General features: G+C 46.8%; 1 protein-coding gene across 1 annotated transcript in view; it reads right to left on the reverse strand.

The window, feature by feature from the left end:
* Positions 1 to 27,064, reverse strand: part of COL6A3 (collagen type VI alpha 3 chain) — a 49,192-nt gene that overhangs the window by 12,848 nt on the left and 9,280 nt on the right. The window contains 35 exon segments of the mRNA XM_036387246.1: positions 336 to 536; positions 538 to 830; positions 971 to 982; positions 1,094 to 1,130; positions 1,223 to 1,255; positions 1,893 to 1,955; positions 2,091 to 2,153; positions 2,250 to 2,285; positions 2,408 to 2,458; positions 2,645 to 2,707; positions 3,162 to 3,224; positions 3,919 to 3,981; positions 4,262 to 4,324; positions 4,837 to 4,872; positions 5,630 to 5,683; positions 6,368 to 6,433; positions 6,839 to 6,901; positions 7,066 to 7,119; positions 7,225 to 7,269; positions 7,387 to 7,413; positions 8,306 to 8,377; positions 9,303 to 9,356; positions 9,757 to 9,849; positions 11,053 to 11,198; positions 11,536 to 11,614; positions 12,084 to 12,430; positions 14,087 to 14,686; positions 15,081 to 15,683; positions 16,252 to 16,866; positions 17,036 to 17,042; positions 17,995 to 18,593; positions 21,286 to 21,745; positions 21,747 to 21,853; positions 23,099 to 23,692; positions 25,914 to 26,504. Coding sequence (XP_036243139.1) covers positions 336 to 536; positions 538 to 830; positions 971 to 982; positions 1,094 to 1,130; positions 1,223 to 1,255; positions 1,893 to 1,955; positions 2,091 to 2,153; positions 2,250 to 2,285; positions 2,408 to 2,458; positions 2,645 to 2,707; positions 3,162 to 3,224; positions 3,919 to 3,981; positions 4,262 to 4,324; positions 4,837 to 4,872; positions 5,630 to 5,683; positions 6,368 to 6,433; positions 6,839 to 6,901; positions 7,066 to 7,119; positions 7,225 to 7,269; positions 7,387 to 7,413; positions 8,306 to 8,377; positions 9,303 to 9,356; positions 9,757 to 9,849; positions 11,053 to 11,198; positions 11,536 to 11,614; positions 12,084 to 12,430; positions 14,087 to 14,686; positions 15,081 to 15,683; positions 16,252 to 16,866; positions 17,036 to 17,042; positions 17,995 to 18,593; positions 21,286 to 21,745; positions 21,747 to 21,853; positions 23,099 to 23,692; positions 25,914 to 26,504 — 6,353 coding nt within the window.

The raw sequence follows: 27,064 nt of genomic DNA on the forward strand, positions 1-27,064 counted from the left end.
TTTCAATCTCTGTCTGTCCACTCTCCCTCTGCCAGCAAAGCTAATGTACTCCCACCTTCCCACCCTTTGCCTTTTTGTTAAACTCTCCCTTCTGTTTATCCCACACTTGGCACCCTGGAGCCACAGCCTGAGAAAAGAGTGACTCCTGAGAGTCTCAATAGCATTTCCCAGCATGTGCTGTAAGGATTACAAAATTAGTGTTTCTCTCCTAATAGATGGATGACTTTGGCCAGCCTTCCATGTTTGAGAGGCCTTTGAAAGCCTGTGGCATCCAACACCATGAAATCAGACCTAGGGCATGAGCAGAAAATAAAGAAAGGGTGAAGGACCCCAACCTCCAGAGCTCTGGCAAGCACCGCATCCTGCCTGCTGGTGAGGAACACCGGCACAACCCCAGCATCGTAGAGCTTCAGCACGGCATCGTTGAGCTGCGGGGATGCCCTGGTGTCCCCGTTGCTGAAGAAGACAGCCACCTTCCTCATCAGGAAGCCACTGCGGGCACGCTTGAAGGTGTTCCTGGCCACAAAGGACATGGCAGGTCTCCAGGCTGCGTGGCTTCGTGGTCAGCGTTGCCTGGAAGTTTTGGATCTGCTGCAGGAGGCTGGATTTCTTCCTGGCATCAGCAAAGCGGATCTCGGTGGTGACCTCGTTGTTGTAGGTGACCAGGGCCACCCGTGCCCCCCGGGGACAGTTGCTCTCAGCAATGGTCAAGTTGTTGACCACTCTGAGCACGGTTTGCTTCATCCTGTTGAAAACCTCCCTCACGACGCCCGAGGAGGTGTCAATAGCAAAGGCCAGCTCGGTTGGGAAGACAGGGCACTCCTTGGGACCTGTTGGGAATAGGCATCAGGAACAAGTCATGCCTCAAGCAGCTGTCAGGATTTAAGGACTGTGTCCTCAGTAAATCATTCATACGTGGGGAGAGCAACATGCAGCCACCCTGGGGTTTAAAGGACTGAATGAGACTTACCATAGCAGCAAGCTGTGGAAAAGATGGAGAGGAAAAAACAGCTTGGTCAGTGCCATTCTTGTAACATGATGGGCAAATAAGGGTAGAGAGAGGGGCTTAGCAAGGCACTGAGGAGGTACTCACGGCATTTGTCTTTGATGTTCCGCACCAGCGCACATTGCTTTAGGAAATAAAGAAAGGGGAGGAGAGAAATATGTCACATAGCCAACCCAGGGGTGTTCCAAAACAAGAGAGAAATTTTTCCACACTTACATCTCTGGATTCTCCTTTCTCGCCTTTAAGGCCCTGTTTCAAAGAATGAAGAGAAGTTGAGTGCAAAGTGTATCTCCAGGGTGCCTTATGAAACCTGTCAGAATGACTACTGAGCCATGGGAAAATCTGTCTGTTTTCAGCTGTGTTTCCAGCAGCAGAGTGCAGGGCTCTTCTGTGTGAGGAGTAAACCTAGCTGAGGCCAAACCCAAAAGGGAGGCTGGAACTGGATGGTCTTTAAGGTCCCTCCCAACCCAGACCATTCTATGAGTTATGATGCTCCAGGTTCACATGCAAAGCAAGCACAGCCACCTTGGCCTTTCTAGGGAGCCTTGTGCCAGCCAGATTTGGTCATGCCCCCTATCCTGACTGGGGTGGTGAATGATAAAGAGATGAGAATCTCCTAGAAGGAATTTTAAGGGGTATATTGACATGGGGAATTCCTAATGCCTGGTAAGAGCATGTCCCTTGAGTTTTTCCTTTGGTTTGAGGAAGGGTAAATATTTGTCAGCAATAAACATCTGCTTAAAAAGTTATAGAGACACATCAAGACAAATAAAGAGGGATTTCCCCAACTTGAAATCAGCAGGAGACAGTGATGGACTTATTTTTGAACCCCTGGAACCCACAGGGACCATTATATGAAGCCAATCAGCAATGCAATGACACTTACAGATGGCCCAGGGTATCCAATCTCTCCTTTCTGACCAGGTGTCCCAGGTACTCCTGCATCTCCCTAGAAAGAGAAAGCAGAGAAATCCCCTCCATGAACATCTGCAGGAGGACTCCCAGGAGCACTTGGAGGAAAAGATGTGTCCATCTTTCAGGGCTTTCATGCAGAAGGGAAAATTTGTACCATGGTCCAACTTACTCTGCGGCCTCTGTTTCCTTTGGGGCCAGGGCCTCCAGCAACACCACGGTCACCAGGTCCACCCTAGGAGGGGAAAACAACAGACAGCAGCTCTAAACGTGCACAGGCCCATGGAAAATTGCTTGAAAAATAAATGCACAGCACATGGGCTGCACCCACCTTTGGCCCTGCGTAACCTATGAAGCCACGTTCTCCCTGAAACAACAGAAAGGTTAATTTGGATATGTTCTAGAAAATTCCCTCATCCATCTGTGCTGGAGATATTGGCTGCTCCCTTGTGCTTGTTGAGGAGGGGAGAATGCTGAGCATACACCTACCTTCCTGCCTTTAGGACCTGGGCCACCAATTCCATCTCGTCCATCATCACCCTAAAATTGGAAAGCCAGAGTCATTAATATGTAAATGATATGTGATATGTAAACAACTTAAACCCCACAGGTCCAGCAGCACCAATAGAAAGAACCCACAGAAGCCACAGGGCTTTGTGAAACTCTTAAATGTTCCTTGAAGTTCCTAAAGTGTCCTTAGAGGTGGGAGGGCATGGCCACACTCACCATCTCTCCTCGCGGGCCTGGCTGTCCGTTCGGCCCTTTGGGTCCAGGGTTTCCAGGCTCACCCTAAAAAGAGGAGCATCTGTTAAAGGATGTGCTGAAACTCCAGGCTGCTCTGAAGCCTTCCCCACCCCATCAACACTGGTTTCCTCTCACAGAGCAGTCTGCAGCCCTCCTTGTGGCAGAAAGGCATGACTGGACCTACACAGCCCAAAATGCTGCCATGTGCATGCTCTTTACTGGGACCTTTGGTGATTTCAGGAAAGGTAAAACCTTCCTACATGGGCATTTGCTGAGAATCTGCCCAGGAAAGTTGATTGGGAATCTCAGTTCCTTAGTTACTTTTGCCTTTCTGTTCACTGAAATGAGAGCCTAATGAAAAAATGAGTACAAGGCTGCTTCTGCCCACACAGTGCAAGCCCAAGAGGTTCATCTCATGTGTTTCTTTAAGCCCATGCAAAATCCAGCAGCTTTTCAATCCAGCTTTAGTTGCTGGTGCCCAGTGCTCCTGAAGGCATACCTTCCTTCCCAGGGGACCAATCCTGCCACGTTCTCCTGGGGGCCCTGGAGGTCCACTCCCAGCCTGGAATGGAAATGGGGAGAGAGAGGCATGTTGGCAATGTTCAAGGAAACTCAGGTGCCTGGAACTGGGGAACTGGATGACAATAGAAATCATGTACTGACTACCAGGGCTGGTGTCTCTCAAAACACTTCAGGAAATTCAGAAGTCTGCCTCATGTTTGGGAGGAGCTGGAGGTCCAGCTCAGTTCAATGCAAATGCCAGCAGCAATTTATATTGTCCCTAAGAGAACACCCACGAGAAAGCAGGAGGGGGAAAAGCATGCTGGGGATGGGGAAATGCAATGTGGCTTTGTGTCAAAGGATGTGGCTGAGGAATACAGCAGGAGGGAGAAATAAATACATGGGGTAGCCCCTGCAGGCCTGTGAGATGGTCATGCTCTGGCTTCAGAGGATGAAACATCACAGAGGTGCCCCACCAGTCACTCAAAGGTCCTCTTTAACTAAAATTGCAATAATGGACCAAACTCTGAAGTCCTGACCCCTCTGTGGTTGCTTTTAGCTCTTTCTCTTCTGTAACTCTTCATCAAGAAGTCCTAAGCATAAGTTGAGAGGAGAATCATGCTGGAAGACAGTGTTAAAAGAGACTGGAGCAGAGCTGGAGCTCTAGGAGAGGGGAATGTGAAGACACATTGGACTCTTGTTAGTTCAACAACAGCATAGCTGGGCCAATGTCTGGGAAGCCGCAGAAGGATTACCCTGGGTCCAGGGACACCCTGCTCTCCTCTGATGCCTGGTGTGCCAACCTGGCCAGGGGGACCCTGTGTGGGAAGAAAAGAGAGGCTGTCAGCACACGTGGGCAGAAACACACCAAGATCCAAGGGGGAGCAAATTCTGCAGTGTCTGGGGGATGCTCTGCAAACATATCACACCTTGGCTGGTGTGGACACAGTGGCAGGCAGGACAGCCAGGCCACAGCACACCCAAAAACACCCAAATCCCAAGAGTCTTTGTGGATGAGACTCTCTGGGGAAGTGGCTGTGATGAAGTAACAGCCAGCATCATGAGGCAAGGCCTTCCCTCTGCTGTGCACTCACTGACCTGTGGCCCTCGCATGCCTTGTTCTCCAGCTGGCCCTGGCTGACCAGGAGAGCCCTTGGTGCCCTGCAAGTATAAAACAGCACAGTGCACGTTAGATGTGGTCAGCACCATGGGAAAGGAAAGGGGAGATCAGGATATCCACAGCTGCACAAAGAGCAGGGAAGAACAGATTTTCAGTTGGGCTTTTTCCTTGTTTGTTTTTTTTTTTCCAAGATATGGTGATTGCAGATAATAAGCACAGTGATGGTGGGGGCAATTTGCCTCCTGCAGTCAATGGCCATCAGCCATCATGCCTTGGCCCTGTTACACTGCTCCAGCAGCACACAGGGACAAAACATGGATGGGGACCAGTGAATGCTGTGGGAGACAGGCAGGAAACTTGGTTCTGCACGAGTCCAGCAAGGAGCACACAGGGAGATGAGCCTGAGGAGGAGCTGGGAAATTTGGAGGAGAGAGGAGGCAGAGAGGAACAAGCAAAGCCTGCATGTGCCTTCTCTTGGCACATCCCTCTGGGTGCCGAGGCTGCCTGGCCCGTGGTGTGGCAGGAGCCCCATGTCTTGTCCCATACCACCTACCTTTACTCCTATGGGTCCCCTTCGTCCTGCCATGCCCTGCAAAGGAAGGAACAATGAGGCTTGTTGATCTAATATGTAAACACACCTTCCCTATTGCTTTTAGATCAATGCTTCTTATCAATGCTTCTTTTATAGTCCAAAAATTACATTTGGCTGTTTTACACTACTGGAGGGAAAGGGAGGGAAATTCACGTGGTCAGATCTCTTAAATCAGACTTGGGCATGTTTTCTCCCTCCTCACATCTCCCACATAGGTGAGCTGCTCCCTCAAGCATGACAGAAGTGTGTCACCCTACATGGACAGGAGGGACACACAGCAGGGAACACATCCCAGACATCCCTGCTCCAGCTTGGTTTTTGCCTTTCCAAAACCAGCAGCCAAATGCAGATGCATATCACGGAATCACAGACTGGTTTAGATTGGATGGGACCTTCAGGACCATCTAATTCCAACCTCCTGCCATGGGCAAGGACACCTTCCATCAGACCAGGTTGTTCCAAGCACCATCCATCCTGGCCTTATATATAAATCGTGTGTAACTCCACTGATCCGAGCACTGAGTTATTTGGGTGGGAATAAATTCAACTTTTATAGTCTCTACAACAAGCCAGGAAGCTAGGAGGCATTTTCCTTTTGAGATTTTTTTTTTCTTATTTTTGGGGTGGTTTGTTGGGTTTTGAAGTTGAATTCCTGATGCTTGTGAAACAAAATAGATGGAAAGGGAGGAGAGGAAGAGTTATGGTCAATCTAAGCTTGGGCCTTGCTGACTGATGGTCTGGGAACTCAACTCACCCTCCTTCCCACTTCACCGTCTTGGCCCTCCAGCCCTGCTGGTCCAGGATCTCCCTAAGGGAAAAACAAAACTCAAGTGAGAGCCCTGACATAAGCAGGCACTGGAAAAACAGATTCACTTCTCAGAAAATGGCTCCTTTCATGCTTTCACACAAGTTAAAAGTCCTGCCTTTGGTGGGAATCCTTCTAACAACTCAGAGACTTTCCATGAAGTTTCTGAGCCAACAGAAGTCAACATTCCTATCCTTTGGGAAATGCCTTCTGACAAATTAAGTGCATTTTTTTATTGTGAGCTGATGTGAAAACAGATGGGTTTTGAAATCTTCCAAGGAGCATGTGGGGGTTTTATTCTTGCAAAGGTTTCAGGTGAATCAGGAGGTTTAGATTTGGTGTTATCTAATCAGTTCTCTGCTTTTGTATATGACCTATGAGAACATACAAAGGTAATTTCCAAGTTCTTTTCAGAGGCAATATCCCAAAAAGGCATTGTAAAATAATAAAAAAAAAAAAATTAAAAGGTGCTTTTTACACAAAACATCTTCTAAACTGACATCTTCCCAGAGAAAGTTTTGGTTGCAAACCAACAACATTTTCTAGTGGAAAAAAATATTCCATCTGACAAGGCATGGTGAGTTTAAGGAACTTGCATCTTTTTGGCAGCATCCTTTTTTCTCCCATTCTCTGGCCCATTCTGTTGTAAAAACCAAAAAACAACACAAGACAATAAAGAAATTTTACCATTGGTCCAATTTCACCCTTTTGTCCTCTGGGGCCCCGTTGAGTATTATCAGCTCCTGAATCTCCCTGAAAGCAACAGAGCAATGAGAAACATCTGTGTAAGTGGGACATGAAAATCAAATCTCATAAACTGAGAGAGTTCTCAGCTAGAGCTGAGAACCAACTTTTCTCTTTTTTTTCCCCTTTTTTTGATTGAAATAGATGAAGTATTGCTGGTGTTTTCAGACAGAAACAGCTTTTCAAGTGGGAAGTAATACTGAAGAAGACAAGGAAGGGGAATTTTAATATGGTGAAGCAGTGATTGATGGGTTGGTATCACGTGGTACCCACGTGTCAACTCTGAGTCCTTGCTCTGTCATGGGGCCTGCCACTGTCAAACAGCATTTAATAAGCCAGAGCCACCCTCTCTGATGACCCCAGGATCAGTGGAAAGTGGGTGGAAAATCAAGAAGATGCCGTAGCAGTATTTACCGGATCTCCACGGAGCCCACGGTCGCCTCGCTCTCCTCGTTCACCCTTGACTCCCTTATCTCCCTGTGGGAGAGATGGAGAGTTAGGAAGAGCAGCTCTTGCTTGTTGAAAGCATCTCTGCCCAGCCCTCAGCCCTGAGGGGAGCATGATGGCTTTCCACTCTCCCCTGGCCCAAATCCACCTCTACACCATCATTTAGCCTCACTGTAAAAGAGATTAAAGCCTACCCTCCTGCCAGAATATCCCTTCTCTCCAGAGGAGCCAGGCAAACCCTTGTCTCCCTAAAAAAAAGAAAAATATTTCAGAATATTTGCCACTTCCAGGGCTTTTTAGACAATTCACTGAAGCATCAAGTCATTAAGAGAAAAACAATTAAAATTACTGACCTCTTCTCCATCAATGCCATCCAGACCCATTTCTCCCAGTTCACCCTGTGGAAGGGAGGCAAGGGGCAAATGCTCACTGAGAGGAAGGGGAGATGGGGAGGGGGATACTGATGTGCCACACACTCATGCTCACTGCTGTGGCATGAGGAAATAGCTCCCTACCTTCTCTCCTGGGAATCCCCGAGAACCCTAAGGAGATAGAAAAAAGAGTTACTCCACTTTTGTCCAGCTCACTGCCATAGGGAGCAGTGGAGAAGGAGGGCTGGGCTTGGTGGCAGACCCAGAGCCATGACCAGGACAGGACTTTCCCTAATTTCTCTATATCAGTGTTTGTCTTCAGCTGCCTCCCCAGCACTTGTGCCAAGAGAAAATATGTGAGCCATGGGGGCTAATCCAGCTGATCCAATAAAATATCTCACTCCTCAGCCACAACTCTTCCTTCACCGACTTTTGTTTCTTCCTGCACCCATTTTTATGTTAATCCAGAGCCAGCCTTAGTGCCTTTGTCCAAGGCTGAACAGATTTTTAATGAAACTCAGTATCTCAGCTAATAGGCTTGGTTCATGCATTCCTCTTCTCCCTGCCAGAGGATCATGTGGTCAGAGCAAATGGTAGGAAACATCCCCTTAATTTCACTACTTCCCATAAACATTATATGTTTCACCACCTTTTCTGGCTTGGCGTGCAGCTGCTGTCCTGGAGCATTAGCTCAAGGTTCCTCTTTAAAGCCTCAGCCATGGCTTACTTGTCTCCTTCTTCCCCAGCAGCAGAGTTCCACCACCCACTCACTGTCCCAGCCCTGTGCCAAGACACGCACATCCATCCCTTCCCAAAGCTTTCCCCCAGAGCCAGACTGCAGAAGATAGATCATCCTTGTCTGTGGACTGAGCCTGGGTCTCTGGGCTGCCTTTTTGCTCTTCACAGCAACACCAAAGCCACAGCAGCCTCTGAAAGCCCTGGTGCCTGGCCAGGTGGACACAACCACACAAGTGTGACCTCCTGAAGCAGCAGGAGTTACCCCTGGGGGATTCCCACCCCCTGGACTCTGGGTCTGCTCTTTGCAAGCTTGTTCCACACGTACCTTTGTTCCTCTGTGCCCGGGGCACCCCTGGAAACCTTGTGTCCCATTCACACCCGGAGGTCCACGCTCACCCTGGTGCACAGAGGGGAAAAAACAAGAGTCAGGAGTTGCCTGCTAAGCCTGTTTCTGTGGCTACCTGTCACAGGAGGTGGCTTGGAGGCACAGGAGCAGCAGGTTTTGTCTAGCCACCCCACCATCTCTACAACATTCCTCATGTAGAGACCAACGGCAAATCTTCATCATGGAGAGAGAAACATCCTTCCCAGTCCCTCAGCCGTGAAAGAGCTTTGTGAAACTTCTCTTTCAAAACTAAAATGACAAGATGAAGCCCTCAGAGCTGTGCACAGATGTCTAATCCCATCCTGACCTTCAAGCCCCAGGAAAGCATTGCTTGGCATGGGAGGTCTCACAGCAGCCTTTGGCCCCTGCCTGTGCTGTTGTAAAAGCCACGAGCTCTTTCAACCCCTTGGCCTCAGCTTCAGCCCTTGGGAGTGATGTATGCAGGGATGTTTATTCCAGGGATGACATGGGATTCATGCAGAGTTTGGATGAAGAATGCTAGTAAGAATTAATGGGATTCACGTTGTCTGCCGTGTGAGGGGTAGGAACATCACTCTTGGTTCCACTTTTGGACTAGCTCAAATCTTTCAGCTGCAGGTGGTGTGGATAACTTTGGCATAGGCTGCAGATTTGATGAACTTGAGGATTTTATTTGCTTTGGGGAATAGCACAGAGATGGGTCACATCAAATCATGGGAGTTATTCCCCCATCATCCTTCTCCAGCTCTCCAGAAGCTCCCTACTGACTTTCTCTCAGGAGAAGCTGGGACCAGCAACTCAGCATGTCAGGTGTGGGAAACTCAGAGTTCTGCTGTCTCTTCTAACCCACATCCACATTCCCAGCAGTAAAAAAGTTTGGAGGCTTTTAATTTAGTGGAAACACCTCCAAACACTTGACTATGGTGAGGTCCCCATTGGAACAGGGGCAATCACTCACCGGTCCTCCTTCATCACCAGGGTAGCCTCCGTAGCCAAGATCCCCTGTGACACCCTAGAAGACAACAAAACAAAATCGTGAATTTCCTTCATAGTTCTGTGATTGATATTCAAAGTTTTCTTAGATAAGGACGAAGCAGCTGCTTGGTCATATGTGTCAATGAGAGATATAATCTCCTTTTGATGTCCCTGAATTGTTTCACAGGACATTTCACCCTGTCTTTCCAGACATTTATCCCTGTCCTCTTGGATGTTTTGCAGCACTGAGGCTGTGGGGAAAGGGAAGAAGAGCAGCCCACAATTGCTCTGGATTTCCCAGGGTCAGTTTTCAAAGGGAGAGAGAGTAAATGGAGCTGATCTCCCCATTAACATCACCCACTGCAACTACACAACCTGCACGTCACCTCCAAGTTCCCGTGCACAGGGACCCCTCATCCCCAGATGGAGTGACCTACCTTTGGTCCTATAGGGCCTGGCACACCTCTGTCCCCTCTCTGTCCTGAGCACTTGCAGGGGACCTTGCAGCATGTCCTCTCGGCAATGTTGTCCTGTAGGAAAAATGGGAAGTGAAAGCTGTTAGAAACCTGCCAGTGCCCCAACACCTGATTTTGGACACCAGAGGGAAGGGTTTAAACAGAAACTGCGTGGGGCAGAGTGTATGTAGTAGGACATCAGCCCCAGAGCCATGCCTGTCCCTGAAGAGAGAAATCCCATCTCCAAAGGAAAAAATCCAGGCTGTGGAGCAGGCCACAATAAAGTCACTGCAGTGAGCAGCTCACCAGCAACCCACAGGCTGAGAACGATTTGCAAGCACACAGTAAAGGAGAAAAAAAAAGGTTAAAAAGAATGATATGGACTCAGAGAAACCACAGCTTGGTTTTACATCATCAACAGAAAAAAGGAGGGAAAAAAATCACTTTCTTTGCCAAGTACATTGCTGGCTGCAAACGTTTCCTGCCAGCTTTGCACATTTACATTTTGGAAGGATCTTTCTAGGCTGAATTACCTGGGGAGGGGCTGAGGACCAACTCTTATCCCAAAAACCAAGGCTCACTCACAAGTGGCTGCACTTTGATTTGTGGGGGAGGGCCCAGCAAGGTTACCACAGGGACCAATGGTTAAGCCCAATCTTATTAAATACTGGAGCTCAATCATGCTGGTAGCAGCTGAGAGTTGGGAGGAACTGGACATACTGAGGCTGACAGCAAATTAACCCAACACTCGAGAGGGACTATGCATTGGGAAAGAAGTAAACCTATGAAGAAGAAAGAATCATGGAATGGGTTAGGTTGGAAGGGACTTTAAAGGGTCACTCCTACATTTGTTAAAAGCATGTCTAAAATACAGGCAGTGCATGAGATCAGGGAAAGAAACCTCGAAAGCAATGCTTCTACAAGAGGTTTAGCACTGACCAGGCACGACAGGGCATTACTGTAAGGCTAAAAAAACAACAGTGTAAACACAGGCAGAGGGCGGGTTTTTGGCACTGCAGCTTTTGATGGCATCTGATCCCATCCCATTTGACCTAAAGCCTTGGCTGGAGGAGGGTTTCTTCAGGAGTGGGAAGAGACTGTGATCTGCTCTGAACTTTGTTTGCTGTGGCATCTGTGAAAAGAGCTGACGTGAGGCAGGGAGGGGAGAGGAGCAGAGCCAAGAGGGTGTAATCCAGCCACGGCTCAGCCCCGCAGGACATCCAGCCGTGGGCTTTCCTCCAGCATTACAAGGCAGCACTGCCTGTGCAAGTTACTTACAAGCTGCTCTGCCAGCTCAAAATCCAAGTCCAGCAGATTAACTCTGAGTGGCCTGTTGTAGGTGAAGCCACGGCCAAACTCCAGCTGCATCACTCTGTCAAAGTTGGTCACTCGGTCCAGCCCGACGAAGATGAGAGCGTTGACTCCTGGCAGGGAAAAGCAGAGGGGGCTTTGTGATGGGGAGAGATGCTAACCATCTGTTATCACCCTCCCCTGTGATAACACATCTACATCTTTGATTTCTCCTTTTCAATAGAGAACAAGCATCTTCAGACACATCCAGTGTAAGTTGCCCACATGTTTAGGTGGCAGCAGGCAGCTAAAACATCACAGGAAGGCAGTGAAGAACAGCAAGTGCATGTAGAACTCACAAAATCCTTAGCTCTTACTATCAAAAGCAGATGGATTTAGGAGAAGTGGTGGTAAAATTGCCTACATGTTAACATGGACTATAATTACTGCCAGGAAGAGCAAAAAAATTACCTTCTAAGTGTAAAGTAGACGAAGCAGCCTCCAGCTGACTTATTGGCTCATCTACACCATCAGTAAAATGGATTATGACCTGAGAAAGAAACAAATTTCTGTCAGGACTCAGAATACTTCAGGTGTGAAAAACAATCTGTGTGCAACCTGAAGGGCCTTTTCCAATGCTTCATATGAGAGAAGGTGAGGGGACTTCTACACCTTTTCCAGGCCATGAAGCTCTGCATTCCTGCACCAGGTTCCTGTACCTTCCTGTTCCTGTACATCATGCAGGTGTTGCTAGAGAACAACACAGGAAATATCTGGAGAGCAATAATTTGCAGCTAAGCAGTGATTATGGGAACTGGCTGCAGTGATGCTCATCAATTGTCAGGACCTTGACAATGCAGGGAGAGTGCAGCAAACAAGCAGGGTTTAAGTGACTAAATTGATGGTGAATAAATTAATTTTTTTTAATTATTAATTTAGAGTTTTTTTACCAACTAAAGGACACCAGAAGCCAGCTTTGCTGTCCAGTACCACCCCAGAGGCCTGTGGCCCTGACTAACCTTGGTGCTGCCAGAGGGTGAGGACCGGAATTTGCTCAGGTAGGACCTCAGTGTGTCTGCCCTGAGGTAGTAGGGCCCGCGGGTCCGCATGTCCAGGAACCTCTCCAAGAGCTCGGGCCGGTACTCAGAGAAATCCAGCCCCTCCACGGGTCCTCCCTGGGCCTGGGCCATGATGGCCACCCTGACATTGGGTGCCTGGTTGCCAGTGCAGCTGATCTTCTGCATCTGTGTTATCCTGTTCAGCACAGACTCCACTCTGGACTCCAGGGCTCGCTGGGAAGTGAAGATGTTCTGGCCGGGCCCAACATCACTGACATCAAAGCCAATTATCACTTCTAAGTCACAGTCTGAGAGGGGAATGAAGATAGAGAGAAGAGCATCATGGAGCAATGCAATGATTTGTTTTCAATTTCTAATTACTCTTTTAGTAGTTAATGAAGACACTGCAACAAGAACTGACACCACTTGCTGCACAAGTGCCTCCTGTATCCTTTCACCATAGCAGTGATAACCTGGGAAAACTTGTGTTTTATTAATTTTTTTTTTTTTTAATTTTAGCACTGGGACAAGCTGCCTAAACCAAGTCCAAGAGAAATTTGCGTTTTCATCGGGCAGCTAAGACTGCTTCTCTCTCTCTCTCCAGCACATGGAAACCTGTCAGTACTTGTACAGTGTGCACCTTCTGCCTGTGCTGGAAGTGACACTCAGAAAATCACAGGGAGTTGTTTGGATTCTCTTTGCTATTAGCCACACTGCCTGGTTAATGTCTTAACCACACTTGGGATAAGTTAATACCACCAGCAGTGGTTTGCTTTTCCCAGCACTCAGTTTTTCTTTTCAGCTGGAGCTGCTGCTCAGCTCAGGGCTGTTGTGCCTATCTTTCCACTTCTCCAGAGGTTTAGGAGACGCCTCTGCTTAAAGTCAGAGGGCTGAGCCATGTTCAGCTGGGAGTGCTGGTAGTAGGACTAGCTGTAATGTAGTAAGTAAAACCAGCTGCTGGAAGCCTGATCCGACAGCAATACCAGCTCACTTACTCACCACAATTCCCCTGCTTGGCTTCTGAAGTAGCCAAATCATGGGATTCCTTCTTAAGGCAATTTTACCTTGAACTACAACAACTCATGCCCTGGTTTTTCCTCATATACCTGTCATGAGATCAGGTGGGCATCCTGGATGATCTGGCAAGGGAAATTCCCTGTTTTTCCCCTCCATTTTCTAAAAGGGTTACAAGAGAGCTGGACATAGGTTTTGGACAAGATCCTGGAGTGACAGCAGGGGAAATGGCTTCCCACTGCCAGAGGGCAGGGTTAGATGGGATATTGGGAAGAAATTATTCCATATCAGGGTGGGCAGGCCCTGGCAGTGGTTGCCCAGAGAAGCTGTGGCAGCCCCATCCCTGGAAGTGCTCAAAGCCAGGTTGGACAGGGCTTGGAATAACCTGGGATAGTGGAAGGTGTTTCATGGCAGGGAAGCTGGAACAAGATGGGTGCCCTCCTACTCAAACTATACTAGAATTCTATGATTCTGTGATTTCCAGCATACCATGTATGCCTGGATGGCCAAAAATTTCAATTATATTGTAATAGACACAGGGAGGGGAAACAAGGACCATCACTTTTCATTTTGGCAAGAAACAAGTTGGTCTGTCAAGACGATACTGGTATCATGTCCCTGTGAGAAAGTACAAAGTGGGATTTAGTCCAAAGGCTAAATGTGGTGGTAGGAGGCCAGTGATTTAGTGCCTGGCTGTCACATCTGAAATGAGTTCCACCACAGTGGCACCTCTGTGGTGGTGTTACTCCAGTCATTCACAGGCTGAACACCATGGACAGGCAGCTCTTCTACCAAAAGTTTGCAGCCTCCATCAGATTCCTGGAGGAGAAATGAGCCCATCCTGAACCTCAGGCCATAGGCAAAGCACAGCAGCAGGACAGACAAGTCCATCAAAACACACTGGGCATTAAAAGCCACCCCTGAGAATGTCATGAAGGGATTGTCCTTACCTCTTGTCACATCTGTTGTTCCTGGGCACAATCTCTCCTCCATGGCAGCTTCCAGCGTGACCAGGACCTGCTCATTCAGCTCTGACAGCTCCTGGGCTGTGGCTGCTCTGAAACTCGTGGCGCTCTCACTGGCCACCAGGCTGACTTCCTTCAGGTCGATGTTCCTCACTCCGACCGCGAACACCTTGACGCCTTTCTGTGTGATTTCCAAGGAGGCCCTCGGCGCATCATCCGTGGACTTCCCACCCATGACGATGAAGGCAATCTGGGGCACCCTCTGGTCAATCCTGCTGCCAGCCTCCTTCACAAAGTGCCTCTCCTGGATGTGCTTGATGGCCGCACCGGTGTTTGCCACTCGCCCACCTTTGTAGATGACTTTGTTGATAGCGTCTAAAATCTGAGCTTTGGTGGAGTGATCCTTGAGGAAAAACTCATCAGTGACATCCGAGTTGTACTGGGCCAGCCCTACCTGGATAGAGTCGCCATCCCTGTAAATGGCATCCACCACGGAGTAGACAAACTGGAGGACTTCTTGGAAGTTATCTCTCCCCAGATTGATGGAGCCATCCAGCAAAAACACAATGTCAGCCTGCTTTTTGCCTCCTGAAAAGATTACAAAGAGAACAGTTGTTAGTTATTGTTTGCAGCATCTATAACATTTAAGCTGCTCGAGGCTTCGTGAAGTAGCACTTTGCAAATGAAATTTCTCTCTCCATTCTACCATTTTAATTTCATTGACCCTTGGCAGGATTTTACATCCATAAAAGGAAATTTTTGTGTAAGATTTCATACAGCATTACTTCTGATAGTCACCCTCATCTCCTTTCAGATTTAATTATATTCTTTCCTAACTCAACAACTTCAAAGAGTTCTTTTAATCGATGCAACTAGAGGTTTGAGAATCAAAAGGTGTTATTACAGCATCAGTTTTACTTTATACAAATACCATCTGTACTCTGTTCAGAAAAGTCTCCAGGATGAATAGCAGCCTTACCAGGTAGGACTGGTCCAGGTGAGTCTGTTGTAGGTATCGGGAGCTCATCTAGAATGTTCTGCACCCTCTTTTCTAAGGTTGAGAGCCCTGTGAAGTCCTGCACCACAAGCACGCGCCCAGGATCGTTGGTAATGACCTGCAGCTGGTCCCTGTCCACGTTCCTGGCTCCGACACCCAGAGGTTTGATGCTTGTGGAAGTGATCACTCTGGCAGGTCTGTCCACGTCATCCTGGGACCGGTCTCCAAGGATGACTACCAGGTGCTGGGGCACTCCATCTTCTATCCTGCTTCCCGCAGACTTGATGAAGTAGTTCTTCACCACGAAGTCCAGGGCTTTGCCAGCGTTCAGGGGGGACCCACCTCTAAGCCTCAAGCGGCGGATGGCTTCCAGGACGGCATTTTTGGACTTGTGGGTCTTCAAGTAGAACTCGGGGAAGACGCCATTGCTGAACTGCACCACCCCGATCCGCACTTTGTTCGGCCCCACTTCCAGCTGCTGGACAATTCTGCTGATGAAATCCCGAATGTGAGCGAGCCCATCTGGCCGGACGCTGTCAGAGCTGTCAATGAGGAAGACTATGTCCTTTTCATCTCCAGAAACATCTGTGGGGAGGTGAGAAAAGAGGAAATTATTGGCGTGCCAAGCCTTTGCTTAAGCTTTGCTGGAGGATTTCTGTGCGATCTGCTGTCATGTGAGGTAGAACCATGTGGCATATTTTGGCCAACTTTAGGCACAGTGGTTCGGGGGGCCTCTCCAAAAGGGCCTGTGTGCAAGTGGGAATGTGTGTCTGCCTAGAATTTGAAGCATGCATTACTCACAGCCTTATGTGTTTCATTTATTAGTACTCTTCTCTGGATTTGTCAATGTTTCCAGCTTTATTTTGCCCCAATTTATGCCTGTTTCCTAGAGAGCTGCTAAATGGCAATAGGCAATTGTATACATTGCATATTTGAATTGAAATTTACCCAAATAGGTGTCATGTTTAAAGCACTTGACTTGAAAATCATAAGTTATAATGTATTTAAGTACTTGGGTAGAATTGCCATCTGTCTAAAGCTTTCCTTCTAAAATTGTACATATCCTATGACATGTAGGAAAATCTGACTTAAAGAGAAGTTATTTTGGGCAACATTTGTTTGAGTGGCAGCCCAGAGAGAGCCAATGCCTTACCTATGGGGGGCTGCACATCTCCCAGCAGCCGCTTGATTTGGTCCACAGTCAGGGTTTCAATCGGAGTCAGCAGCTTCTGCTCGAGGCTGGGCAGCTCCTGGAAGCTGGAGACTTGGAATACATATTCAGGACTGAGGGAAATCTGTATCATCTCTTCAGTATCCACGTTCTTGGCTATCATCATAGGTGCCACCCCCACTTGCTTGACTTGGAGGGATGGGTACTCAAAGTCATCGTCGGACTTGCGGGAGGAGAGGATGACCAGGAACTGCGGGACGCCCTCCTCGATGCGGCTCCCGGAGGGCCGGGTGAAGATGGTCTTGGCCACAAACTCCAGGGCCTCCCCCACGTTCACCAGCTGGCCACCTTTGGACCGCAGCTGCCTCACGGCGTTCTGCACCTCGTCCTTGGTGGAGTGGGTGTTGAGCAGGAACTCCACGTGGGGGTGCTCGCTGAACTGCACCACCGAGATCCTGGTGGTGTCGATGCCCACATCCAGGTTGTTGACGATCCTCCCGATGAGGTCGCGGACGAGGTAGAACTCCTGGGCGGCGTAGCGGGAGCCGTCAACCAGGAACACGACGTCCCTCTTCACACCCGCTGAAGGAGAGAAGGCTTTGGTCAGGAAGAAGCACCAGGAATTGCTTATGGAGAGCAGATAAGCTCATCATCTACACCACTGACCCATGCGTCTGGCCATAGGGATGGTAGTCTTTGTGTCCCTGCCTGGGATAACTCCTGGGAGCCTCAGCAGGAAGCTCTGGGTTCAACCCAGAGACACGACCAGGCTGCTAGGCACATCCCAGGGGGTGTAAGAACAGCAAATTCCAGAGCAAAGGAAGTGAGAGGCAGCAATGGGACACCTGGAACAGTAATTCCTTGTGAGATCTCCACCCAAGAAAATGTAACCTGGTGGTAGTCCTTACTTAGGGCAGGTTGGTTTACATTCAGAACCACCTCTTTCTTTGGCTTTGCTCTCTAGGAAAGATTCTATCCTATTATACTCTCAGCTTCTGCCTTTCCAGGATGATTTTTTGATTCCTAATAAAGTGTTTTCTGCAGTGGTAATTCAGATAATTCAGAGCCTGAATTATCGCAGAATATCACACTGATAAATGGGGATGACGGAAAGTGGTCTGGCTTAGAAGGGAATGAACAGAGTAGGACAGTGAATTTCTAAAGGACCAATCTGGGTTGGATACTCTTCATCCCAGGCATATGCTGGCTGGATTTCATTCCAAGGGAGACCAGAAATGTAAGATCTGATCCTTTTGATGCCTGCCTCCAATTTCCCTTTCCCCAGTGAATGAGGGAGGCAAAAGTAGGACAAATCAGCATCTTACATTCAGCAGAAAGCTGACATTGATTTTTATTGGTGTGAAGATGCCCCTATAGCATCTAAATGACACAACTTACATTCCAGAAGGAACAGCATGGACTTAAAATCCATCCACTTAAAATAATATTAAGGTGATAGCATTCACTTTGTGGGTCTTCCATGTGAATGCAGCATGGACCACCTCGAGGGGCTGGGCTTAAAGGTGGCTCAGTTTAACTGCACAGCTTCTACCAACCCTGAGTGCACCAACAGGGAGACCACGACAGACTTGGAATCTTAGCCGTGACCATATTTGTTTTTCTCAGTTTGTGTTGCAGCCATGATGTTACTAAACATCATATTTTTCCACTGGCTCTCGGTGCAGACACAAACATCTTCTCACCTGGGCTGGGTGATGTGAAAACCAGGTCAGGGGCCAGAGATTCTATCTCTTGCTTGGTCAGCCGGATGACTCTGTTGGAGACCACCTGCTGCACCGAGTCCAGCTGGCTGAAGTCAGGCACAGAGATAGCAAAATCTGGGAGGAAGGAAATGGTCTGCAGCTCTGTGAGGTCGGCATTTCCAATCCCAATGCCAAAGGGCACTGTGCCACTCGTCTTCAGGACCACTGAGGGCCTCCTGACATCGTCCTGGGACCGGTCAGCAGTCAGCAGGATCAGGAACTGCGGGACGCCCTCCGCTATCCTGCTGCCGCTTGACACCGTGAACACGTTCTTGATGAGGTAGTCAAGGGCTGCCCCCGTGTTCAGAGGAGACCCTCCCATGAGCTTCAGCTGCTGGATGGCACTGATGAGATCTGCTTTGTCCTCGTGGGTGTCCAGCAGGAACTCGGGCTGGATGGTGTTGCTGTACTGCGCCACAGCCACGCGCACCTTGTCGCGGCCAATGTCCAGGCTCTCCACAACTCTTTGGACAAACGTCTTCAGGAGAGGGAAACCTCTTCTGACACCATCCGAGCCATCGATCAGAAACACCACATCCTTCTTCTCACCTCTCTCAACTACTGTTTGAGACAAGTAAGGGAAGTGGGGGGAGAAGTGAGATTCTCTTTTGTAGAGATTAATATTCTCCTTGGACATTGAACCGAAGGAAAACAAAGCTCGGGGAGGGGAAAGCAAGGTGTCAGGAAAGGTGGTTCGGTTCCTTTGCCACTGGATGCAATCCCTGGTGAGGGGGCAGATGGGTGGAAGCTGGTGGAAACTGGAGTGCAGTGCATTCCATGCCTTACCCACCGAGTCATAGAATCATAGACCCATGGGAAATAGGGTGCCAGGGGATTTCTGGGTGCCATCTCCTACCTGAGCATGGGAAAGCCGGCATTTGGCTTTGCAGCATGCAACAGGAGCCTGGGATCTTTTGTTCCCAAGAAACAATGGGTTTCTGGATGAAATGGCACACGGGGAGTGCTCACAGGGAGATGGTGAAGAGAGGGAGAGAAAAGCTTCTCTGAACTTAGAAATAAATACTTCTGAAAAGAAATTAAGAAATTGCTGAAGAGGACATCCAGCTGAAAATGTTGAAATGCTCTTTTAAAATGCTAGATACTGATCTCTGTTTTTTTTTCTTTACTATCTTCAGGCAGGAAAAAACATGCTAATTGTGACCAAACTTTTCTTGTCCAAAAAAAAAAAAAATCAAACAAAACCCACAAAGAAACAAACAAAAAAAATCTCAAAATCAAGACCATGAAGTGTCAAAGATCAGAGAACTTTGACCTGTTATGCTATTGACCAACAGAATTGCAAAGCTTTGGCCGGGCCAAGCAGTAAACATCACTGCCTCTCAAACACAGCAACTGCTGGATGACATCCCAAAGAGTACTCTTGGCTTGTTTAGAGCAAGGTCGAGTGGGACAAGCAGGAGCATGATCTGCCCCTCTGAAGAAAATATTAATTATCTTCTTATGAATGCTTAGCCATGTAAAGAGTTAACAAGGGCAGTTGAATTCTTAATGCAGATTTCAGATTAAGTTTATTTCTTGAGAAGATTGTTGGAAACCTGCATAGGAGAGGAATATTAATATCGGTGGGAAGAGGGAGCAGACATTGCCTGGTGTTTCCCAGTTTCATATACTTCCTCTAAAGTTCAGGAACAATGGGAAAGTCCTATTAAAAATCCCGTGTAGCAGATAAAGAAGAATAAAACATAAAGAAGAAAAAGAAGACAAAGATAAGATAAAATAAGAAGATAAAAAATATAAAGAAGGAAAAAAATATGGTTGCTCCTATGGAATGGATGTCTTTTAGCCAAGAATACTAGGAAAACTGGGTGGATGCTGCTGTCCCTGGGCAAATAGCACAATTATTAATAGTCCTTGGTGGCCAAAGGAATTCCAAATGGTCTGGACAAGACAGAAATGGTTTTAAAAGGGAGGATGGAATTCAAGAGCACTGATTGCACAAGTCTTGGTTGAGACAGAAGCTGCACAAATATGGGAAGGGTCATGAATCCTCATGGAAAGGATGGGGTAAGAGATGACCAGGGGATGTTGTTGTCACGCTCTGGACATTTGGAGCAGGCTGGTGCTGGGAAGGCAAGGATGAAAATGTAGAAGAAAACCTACAAGACCTACAAGGAATGATTGAACGAGCTGGGTATGCAGCTGGTGACATGAGGACTAAGACCTACATGTCAAGCCTAAATTAGATAAAAGGCTGCAGAAAAATCTAAATATTTTCATCTATCTAAAGTAGATGAAAAGGTGAAAATTTGGGAGCAAGCTGACATTTATGTCCTCCTCAGGTTGAAGGAGATGTAGAAGACTTGAACTGTGACTAGGGAGACAAAAGTGCAATGTGAAGGCAAAGTGTTGTCTGATAAAAGCAACTGAGCAGATTGGCTATGGAATCCCAAAGGGTTTCCAGAATAGATTAGATCAATGTCATCTAGTTCTGGACAAAAAGATCCTGCTGGGGACAAGGGAATGTAGCAGATGGCACCCTGAGATTCCTTCCAGCCCTGTTTCTTTTTCATGTTTCTATGATTCTAAGTCCATCTGCCCCTTTAGGGAGAGAAGAGATGGATGTTATCATACTTTTCCTTGTTCCCATCTCCTGTTGGAAAAAGAGATAATGCTCCAATTAGGGCTGATTTCCAGTACTGCAGTGTGAATTTGTTGTTGTGGCCATGTAATTCTTTTGAAGACCTTTTAAAAATTACTCTTCAATTAATCCATCTCATCTAGTGAACTTGAATGGTAACTGAGTCAAGAGCATCTGATTTATTGGTGTGTATGTAGAAAATGTAGAAAATGCCATCATATCCTGGAAGAGACAGCAGAGCAAGAGTGAATCCAGTGTGCTGGAATCCACTCCTCCAGAAAAGGGAGGATGGAAAGAGAAATTGAGACAAGCTTCTTTTAGCCCTTGCCCAGCATTGCACATCAATTAATGCAACATCTCTGGGGCAACAATATCCTGTTATTTCAGGTTTGTCCCATGTTTTACACACTGGAAACAGCACCAGATGCAGCTCTTGCAGCTGAACAAATGCATTTTCTCCACTTATCATTAAAATTTGCTTTGGCACTTAACTCTTTGCTTGATCAGAGTGTGAGCAGAGGAAACTCCAAGTACAATAGCAGTTTCTACACAATCATTTTAAACACCACCAGACCCAGATGCTCCAGTTACCAATTGAGCAGGGCATGTAAGTCATGTCTTTCAGCCTCTTGGAAACCCCGAGGCTCCCTGTACCTGTTGGCTGAAGCTGGACTGTTCTCAGCAGGTTGACTATGTTTGGCTGAAGCTCTGAAATCCGCTGGAGGGATTCAACGTTCAGAAGGAATTGTGGGGCGTAAACAATCCTTTCCAGCTCTACAGGGTCAGCATTTTTGGCTCTGATACCGAAGGTTACCACTCCAGCATGCTTCAGAACATCTGATGGGCTCTCCACATCGTCAGTCGATCTCCCAGCAACGAGGAGGACCAAAAACTGAGGAACTCCTTCTTCGATCCTGCTTCCAGCTTCCTTCACAAACAGCCGCCTTATAGCCTCATCAAGTGCAGCTCCAATGTTCAGCTGCTTCCCAGTTTTAATCTTCAGCCTTTTCACTTTGCCAAGCATATCTTGCTTGGATGAGTACTCATCAAAGTCAAATTCAATTTGGATGGTGTCGCTGAACTGAGCTACGGCGACTCGTGTGGCGTCAGGGACCCACGTTCAGGTCAGAAATTACTTTGTGTACAAAATCCCGGACGGCAGGAAAGATGCCCAAGAGGTTGGCTGAGCCATCAATCAGGAATAAAACATCCTTCTTGCTTTCTAGAATAAATTCACAAATGAAAAGAGGGGGGGAAAAAAGAAATGAAAGCGTTTTTCTTCTCGTATGCCATCCTAGAAAACTGTCTGCAAGTTAGCTCGGTTTCAATCTTTCAGTATTCTCATTTACCAAAGTATTCAAAGTCTGCAGAACTATACAACATCTGAGGAAGAAGGCAAAGCAAGGACATGTCTATCCTAAGACTCAATAAATTCAGGCACCAGACGGTATCACATCAGATCACATCATGAATTGGCTGATTCAGTGATGTTTTAAGTCTAGCAATATGTTGACAATACAGACATGAAGTAAAGCAGCAGTGGAGGGTTGGTTGGGGTTTTTTTTCCTATTTAAAGGCTCGGTAGACAACAAATAGACAGTTCATGCACATAGACACAAAGCATTTTCTGGATCTTCTCCCACTTGCATCACAAGAAGCATCTAAATCCATAAAAGCCTTTCACCTGTTTCAATTTGATGCCCTTTTGATCTCATTGAATACCCAAGGCAAACCCAAGCCTCTTGTACCTTTGTATTAATCTTAATGGTCTCCTTTCCATACTAATCCATCCCAGTTGTTTCTATGTCTTCCTGGGAACATAGCCTCAATAATGGAATTCATGAGAAAATACCTGTTTTAAAAGGGTTAAACTTGCCAAAAGACTTTGGGTTTAATATTGGAGGATAGCTTTGAATTTCTGGAGTCAAATCCAGCCTCTGTGACAGCCTGACGACATCACTTTGATCAAGTGGTTCTGGGGATGGATTTGTCCACCTGTTCCCGGCTAGACCTCTGCTCCTATGTGCTCTTTGGCATGATTTTAACCTTTCCATGACCCTTCTTGTGGTCAAAGTCTCATGCTCCCATTGCCTGATTTACTGCACACGATGCATTTACAGGTTGTGGCCCTCTTATGGGAACAGCAAGGGAACACCAGAGCCAGTGACTGGTAGGAACAGACTCACTCAGGTCCTCCTTTGGTCCTGACCTACCAAAAGACTTAAAACTGTGCTTTTGAGGTGTCGTAGCAATGACTTGAACAAAATTAAGAGCTGCCAGTGTCAAGCCATGTATTCATAGAATCATAGAATGGTTTGGTTTGGAAGGGACCTTAAAGATCATCAAGTTAAGCACAGCCATAACCACTTTGATGACTCAGGGCTTGGATACGTGTACTGTGGAAACAAGAAATTCACTTAAACAAGATCAACTTCATGCAGTCAGCATGCAGGAAGGTAGCCATTACCTGTTGGGGCGAGTGGAACCTCTTCCACACCTCCACTAACATATGTTGTTATGGGCTTATTTAACTCCTGGTGTAAAGCTGCCAGAGCACTGAAATCATCCACAAAATACACCATTCTTGGATTAAAGGCAATCTGCTCAAGTTCTGCCTTATCCGCATTCCTAACGCCGACAGCAAAGGTCAGCACTCCGGCCCGAGCTAATTCATTGGAAACTTGGAGGAAGGGATCAGCAGAGCTCCCTGCCGTCACCAGGACCAGCACCTGGGGCACTTGCTCATTTATCCTGCTCCCACCGGCCTCCGTGAAGTGACTCGAGAGCACAAAGTTCAGCGCGGAGCCGGTGTTGAGCACCGAGCCCCCCCTGGGCCTCAGCTGCCCCAGGCGCTGGATTATGTCAGGTTTGGTCTGGTAGGAGTACAGGGAGAACTCGGTTTGGGGGGTGTCGCTAAATTGCACTAAGCCCACTCGTGTTTTGTCGCTGCCGACATCAAGGTAGTTAACTAGGGTGGCCACAAAGTCCCGCACAAAGGGGAAGTTGGCATTTCCGACGTTGAGTGATCCATCCAAAAGAAAGATGATATCCCTTTTGGTTACTTCAACTGCAGTAGAGCACAGAAAACAACATGAGACATGGCACAAAACGAAAAATGGAAAAAAATTTTATCATGTGTACATGCAGCGCACGCCGTACACGCATGTGAACCATGTTAGGGTGGAGAGAGAGAGAGAGAGGAGCAAGGATGTGATCAGCACAGAAGTAACAAGGACAATTGGGCAGGGAAGGATCAGCAACTCTTTTAAATGTCAGGCTCAACAGCTACCTGAGGATACCTGCCTTCTTGAGTGCTGCACTTTACTGTCTGTTGTTACAGACATCCGTTTTGTGGGATGTTGAAGGGGGAGAAATATCCCACTTTTGGCAGCTCTAAGTTCCTTTTTTTAAGGTTAAATCCTTCCTGGGCTATCTCCAGGCATCTGAGCTCCAGGACGTAGGTCTACACCCCAAAGACACCACAGAGTCATCACCCTGTGTTCTTTTTTTGCTCTAAACATGTCCAGATCACAGACCAAAATGCCAAGCTTTTAAACAAAATCTTGGAGAACTGATGTATCCAAGACATCCCCTCAGATGCCTTCCTCCAAATGAATTATTCAAGGATTTATTTATGCCCCTTGCTAATTCTGCCCATTATATTTGTGTTTAAAGCATTTCTGGCTAGATTCATCCATTCTCTAGCTTGCCTTGTCCCTGTAAGCTTGCTGTCCTGTATATAAAATATATAAATACTGAGCTATTCAGAACAAAAAGGAAATAAAGGGCTCTTCGGAATACGGGGATCACTCTCAGATTTTACAGATTGTCTTGGCTTTCCATATTTTAAACTTTTCCCAGAAAAGTACCATTCAAGGCCCTAGGGTGAGACAATAGCCAGTTAAAATGCAACTGCCCAGTGTCAAAATCAGTTTTGTTGCTACCAATAATAATTTGTAGGGGCAGGATATGATCCCTTGCTTATTGTGTGTGTAAATAGCTGTGAGCACAAAAAAAGGACTGAAAAAATAGAGAAGCTGCATGAATGACCTTTGAAGAACAAGAAAACACAGGAACATTTTTAATTTACATTGAAAAATAAGCACATCAGCTTCGGTGTATAGCCATGCAAAACTGTATTAGCTGGAAACACACTCTGAAACAAAGCTTAATAAATTATAGGTCCTGTGATATTCATCTTCATTAAGGACAAGTATTGGCAAACTGATTTCAAAATGTCTTCTTTTCATGTAAATCAGACACATGCTTTAATTCTTTCAGGATTCTTTCCAAACATTCTGTTTCTTTTCCACTGTGGTTTATAATTTTAAATTACGTGAGAAACTAGAAAAAAGATGGACACAATTCAACAGCTACTTAAGCCAGTGGGAACCTCACTATTGATCTTACTGGGAGCTGGAAGAAATCCTGGTTTTCTAATGCTCATATGCCATGAGACAGAAATACAAGGTTCAAATATGATCTAGTGCAACATAGATTTCACCTCAAGCACCCCTATTGTGAAGAAATCCTGAGAAATTTGGTATAAAATCTCTATGCACCTAGAATATCTCTTAAAATGCGGGGGGAACTTCCTCAAAAGCCACGACCCTATCAGTTGGTGTCTTCCAAAGTCTACTGATATCAATGGCAAGGACAACTAAAAAGAGTCCACTGGCTTTGTGGAGCTTTGGATCATCTTTCAAACAGATTAAATGAAAATCAATACTGAAATATCCCTGCATGCCTCGTAGGGCTCAAGCTGACTAAATAATAAGAAAACTAAATATGTTCCTAAAGCCCAACAATGTCAGCTCTGAACATCTCCACAAGCAAACTTGCTTATGTTCTTTACACTCCAAAGAAACCCCTACTTTCCTGAGCAAACTCCCACTATGGATAATTCCCAAACTGAGGAAGAGACTTTAACGCTCACAGGTGTCCCATTCATAGGCTACACAAACCCTAAGAAGAGCAAAACCCTCCACTGAACAATTTGGGTACCTAACTAGTAAAGCACATCTTTCACATCATGCAGACCTTTAAATGTTGGTGACAAAATGAGAACAGGACAAAAATCTCCAGGAAGGAACCATAAATCTGTAACAACAACCACACTACCAAATTCACTGACCTGTTCATGCACTCACATTTAACCATGCTGGAACATGCATTTGGTATGGTTTTCCCCGTTATCTGTACATGGCACAGAATAAGAATTGGCAAACTTATAAACCACACCTCCTTAATTAGAAAAAGGCCTTTAATTACCTGAGGGTGGCTCTGGACGATCAGTCCTCCAGAGAGTGTCCGGATAGGTGACAGCACTTCAGGAAGAATGGCTTGCATGAACTGGAGGCGGAAGTCGTTCGGGTTGAACACAAAATCTTGTTCATGAGCAATTTCTTGAAGCTCTGCCAGGTCAGCGTTCCTCGACCCAACGGCAAGGGTCACTATCCTGTTCCTCTTCAGCTCTGCAGCAGCTTGGTCAACAGCATCCCTGGACTTACCCCCAGTGATGAGCACCAGCATGGGGAGCACCCCTTCCTCCACCCTGCAGCCGGCGGCACTGGTGAAGAAGTTGGTTCTCACAAAGTCCAGTGCCGAGCCAGTATTGAGTGTTGTGCCACCCATGAGCTTCATCTTCCTCACATTGGCCATCACATCCTTCCTGGTCTGGTGGGTGTTGAAATAAAACTCTGGCTTCACAGTGTCTGCATACTGTGCCACGGCCACTTGGATCAGGTCGGGTCCAACCTCCAGCCTTTGGACAATTTTGGCAACGAAATCACGAATTGCGTTAAAGGGGGCGGCCCCCAAAGCAGTTGAGCCATCTATCAGGAAGACTATATCCTTCTTGTTCACTTCAATAACTGCAAGTAACACATGAACATCATGTTAGCCTTCAAAACACTCTGCATCAGTTCTGTGCCAACAGCTCAGCAATGTTCAGGGACCTCTTGTTTACTTGGAGTACTGTTACTCTCAACGCCTTTAAAAAGGTCTAAATTGTTTTTTTAGACTCCAGCAGAGGACTTATAGTAAATCTGACTGTTTCCCCTTTCTAAAACACCAAAGAGTTGGAGAGTTGCAACAACTGTGATTTTTACACACTTGAATATTAAAATATATGTACATCTCAAAGCAAGAATGAAAGGTAGGAAGGAGAAATTTTGGCACTCAGAGGGCACATGAGATAAAATAAGCAGGTGATGCTCCTTCCATCTGCAGAGTAACCACCTGAATGGTGGTGGTTCGGTGTGAGAAGTATTAGGTTCCTGAGAACAATGACACAAGTAGTCTCCGCCTACTCAACATACCTGGATTTTGGGTCTTTGCATCCTAAGTCTTATTCCTTATCTAACAAAAACAAGTTACGATTTTTCTTGGCACAGCTGGCCCAGTCATGGATGAGCTGATTCTGGTGGCCATG

This window comes from Molothrus ater, chromosome 7, assembly GCF_012460135.2.
Source record: "Molothrus ater isolate BHLD 08-10-18 breed brown headed cowbird chromosome 7, BPBGC_Mater_1.1, whole genome shotgun sequence".
Taxonomy (NCBI): Eukaryota; Metazoa; Chordata; class Aves; order Passeriformes; family Icteridae; genus Molothrus; species Molothrus ater.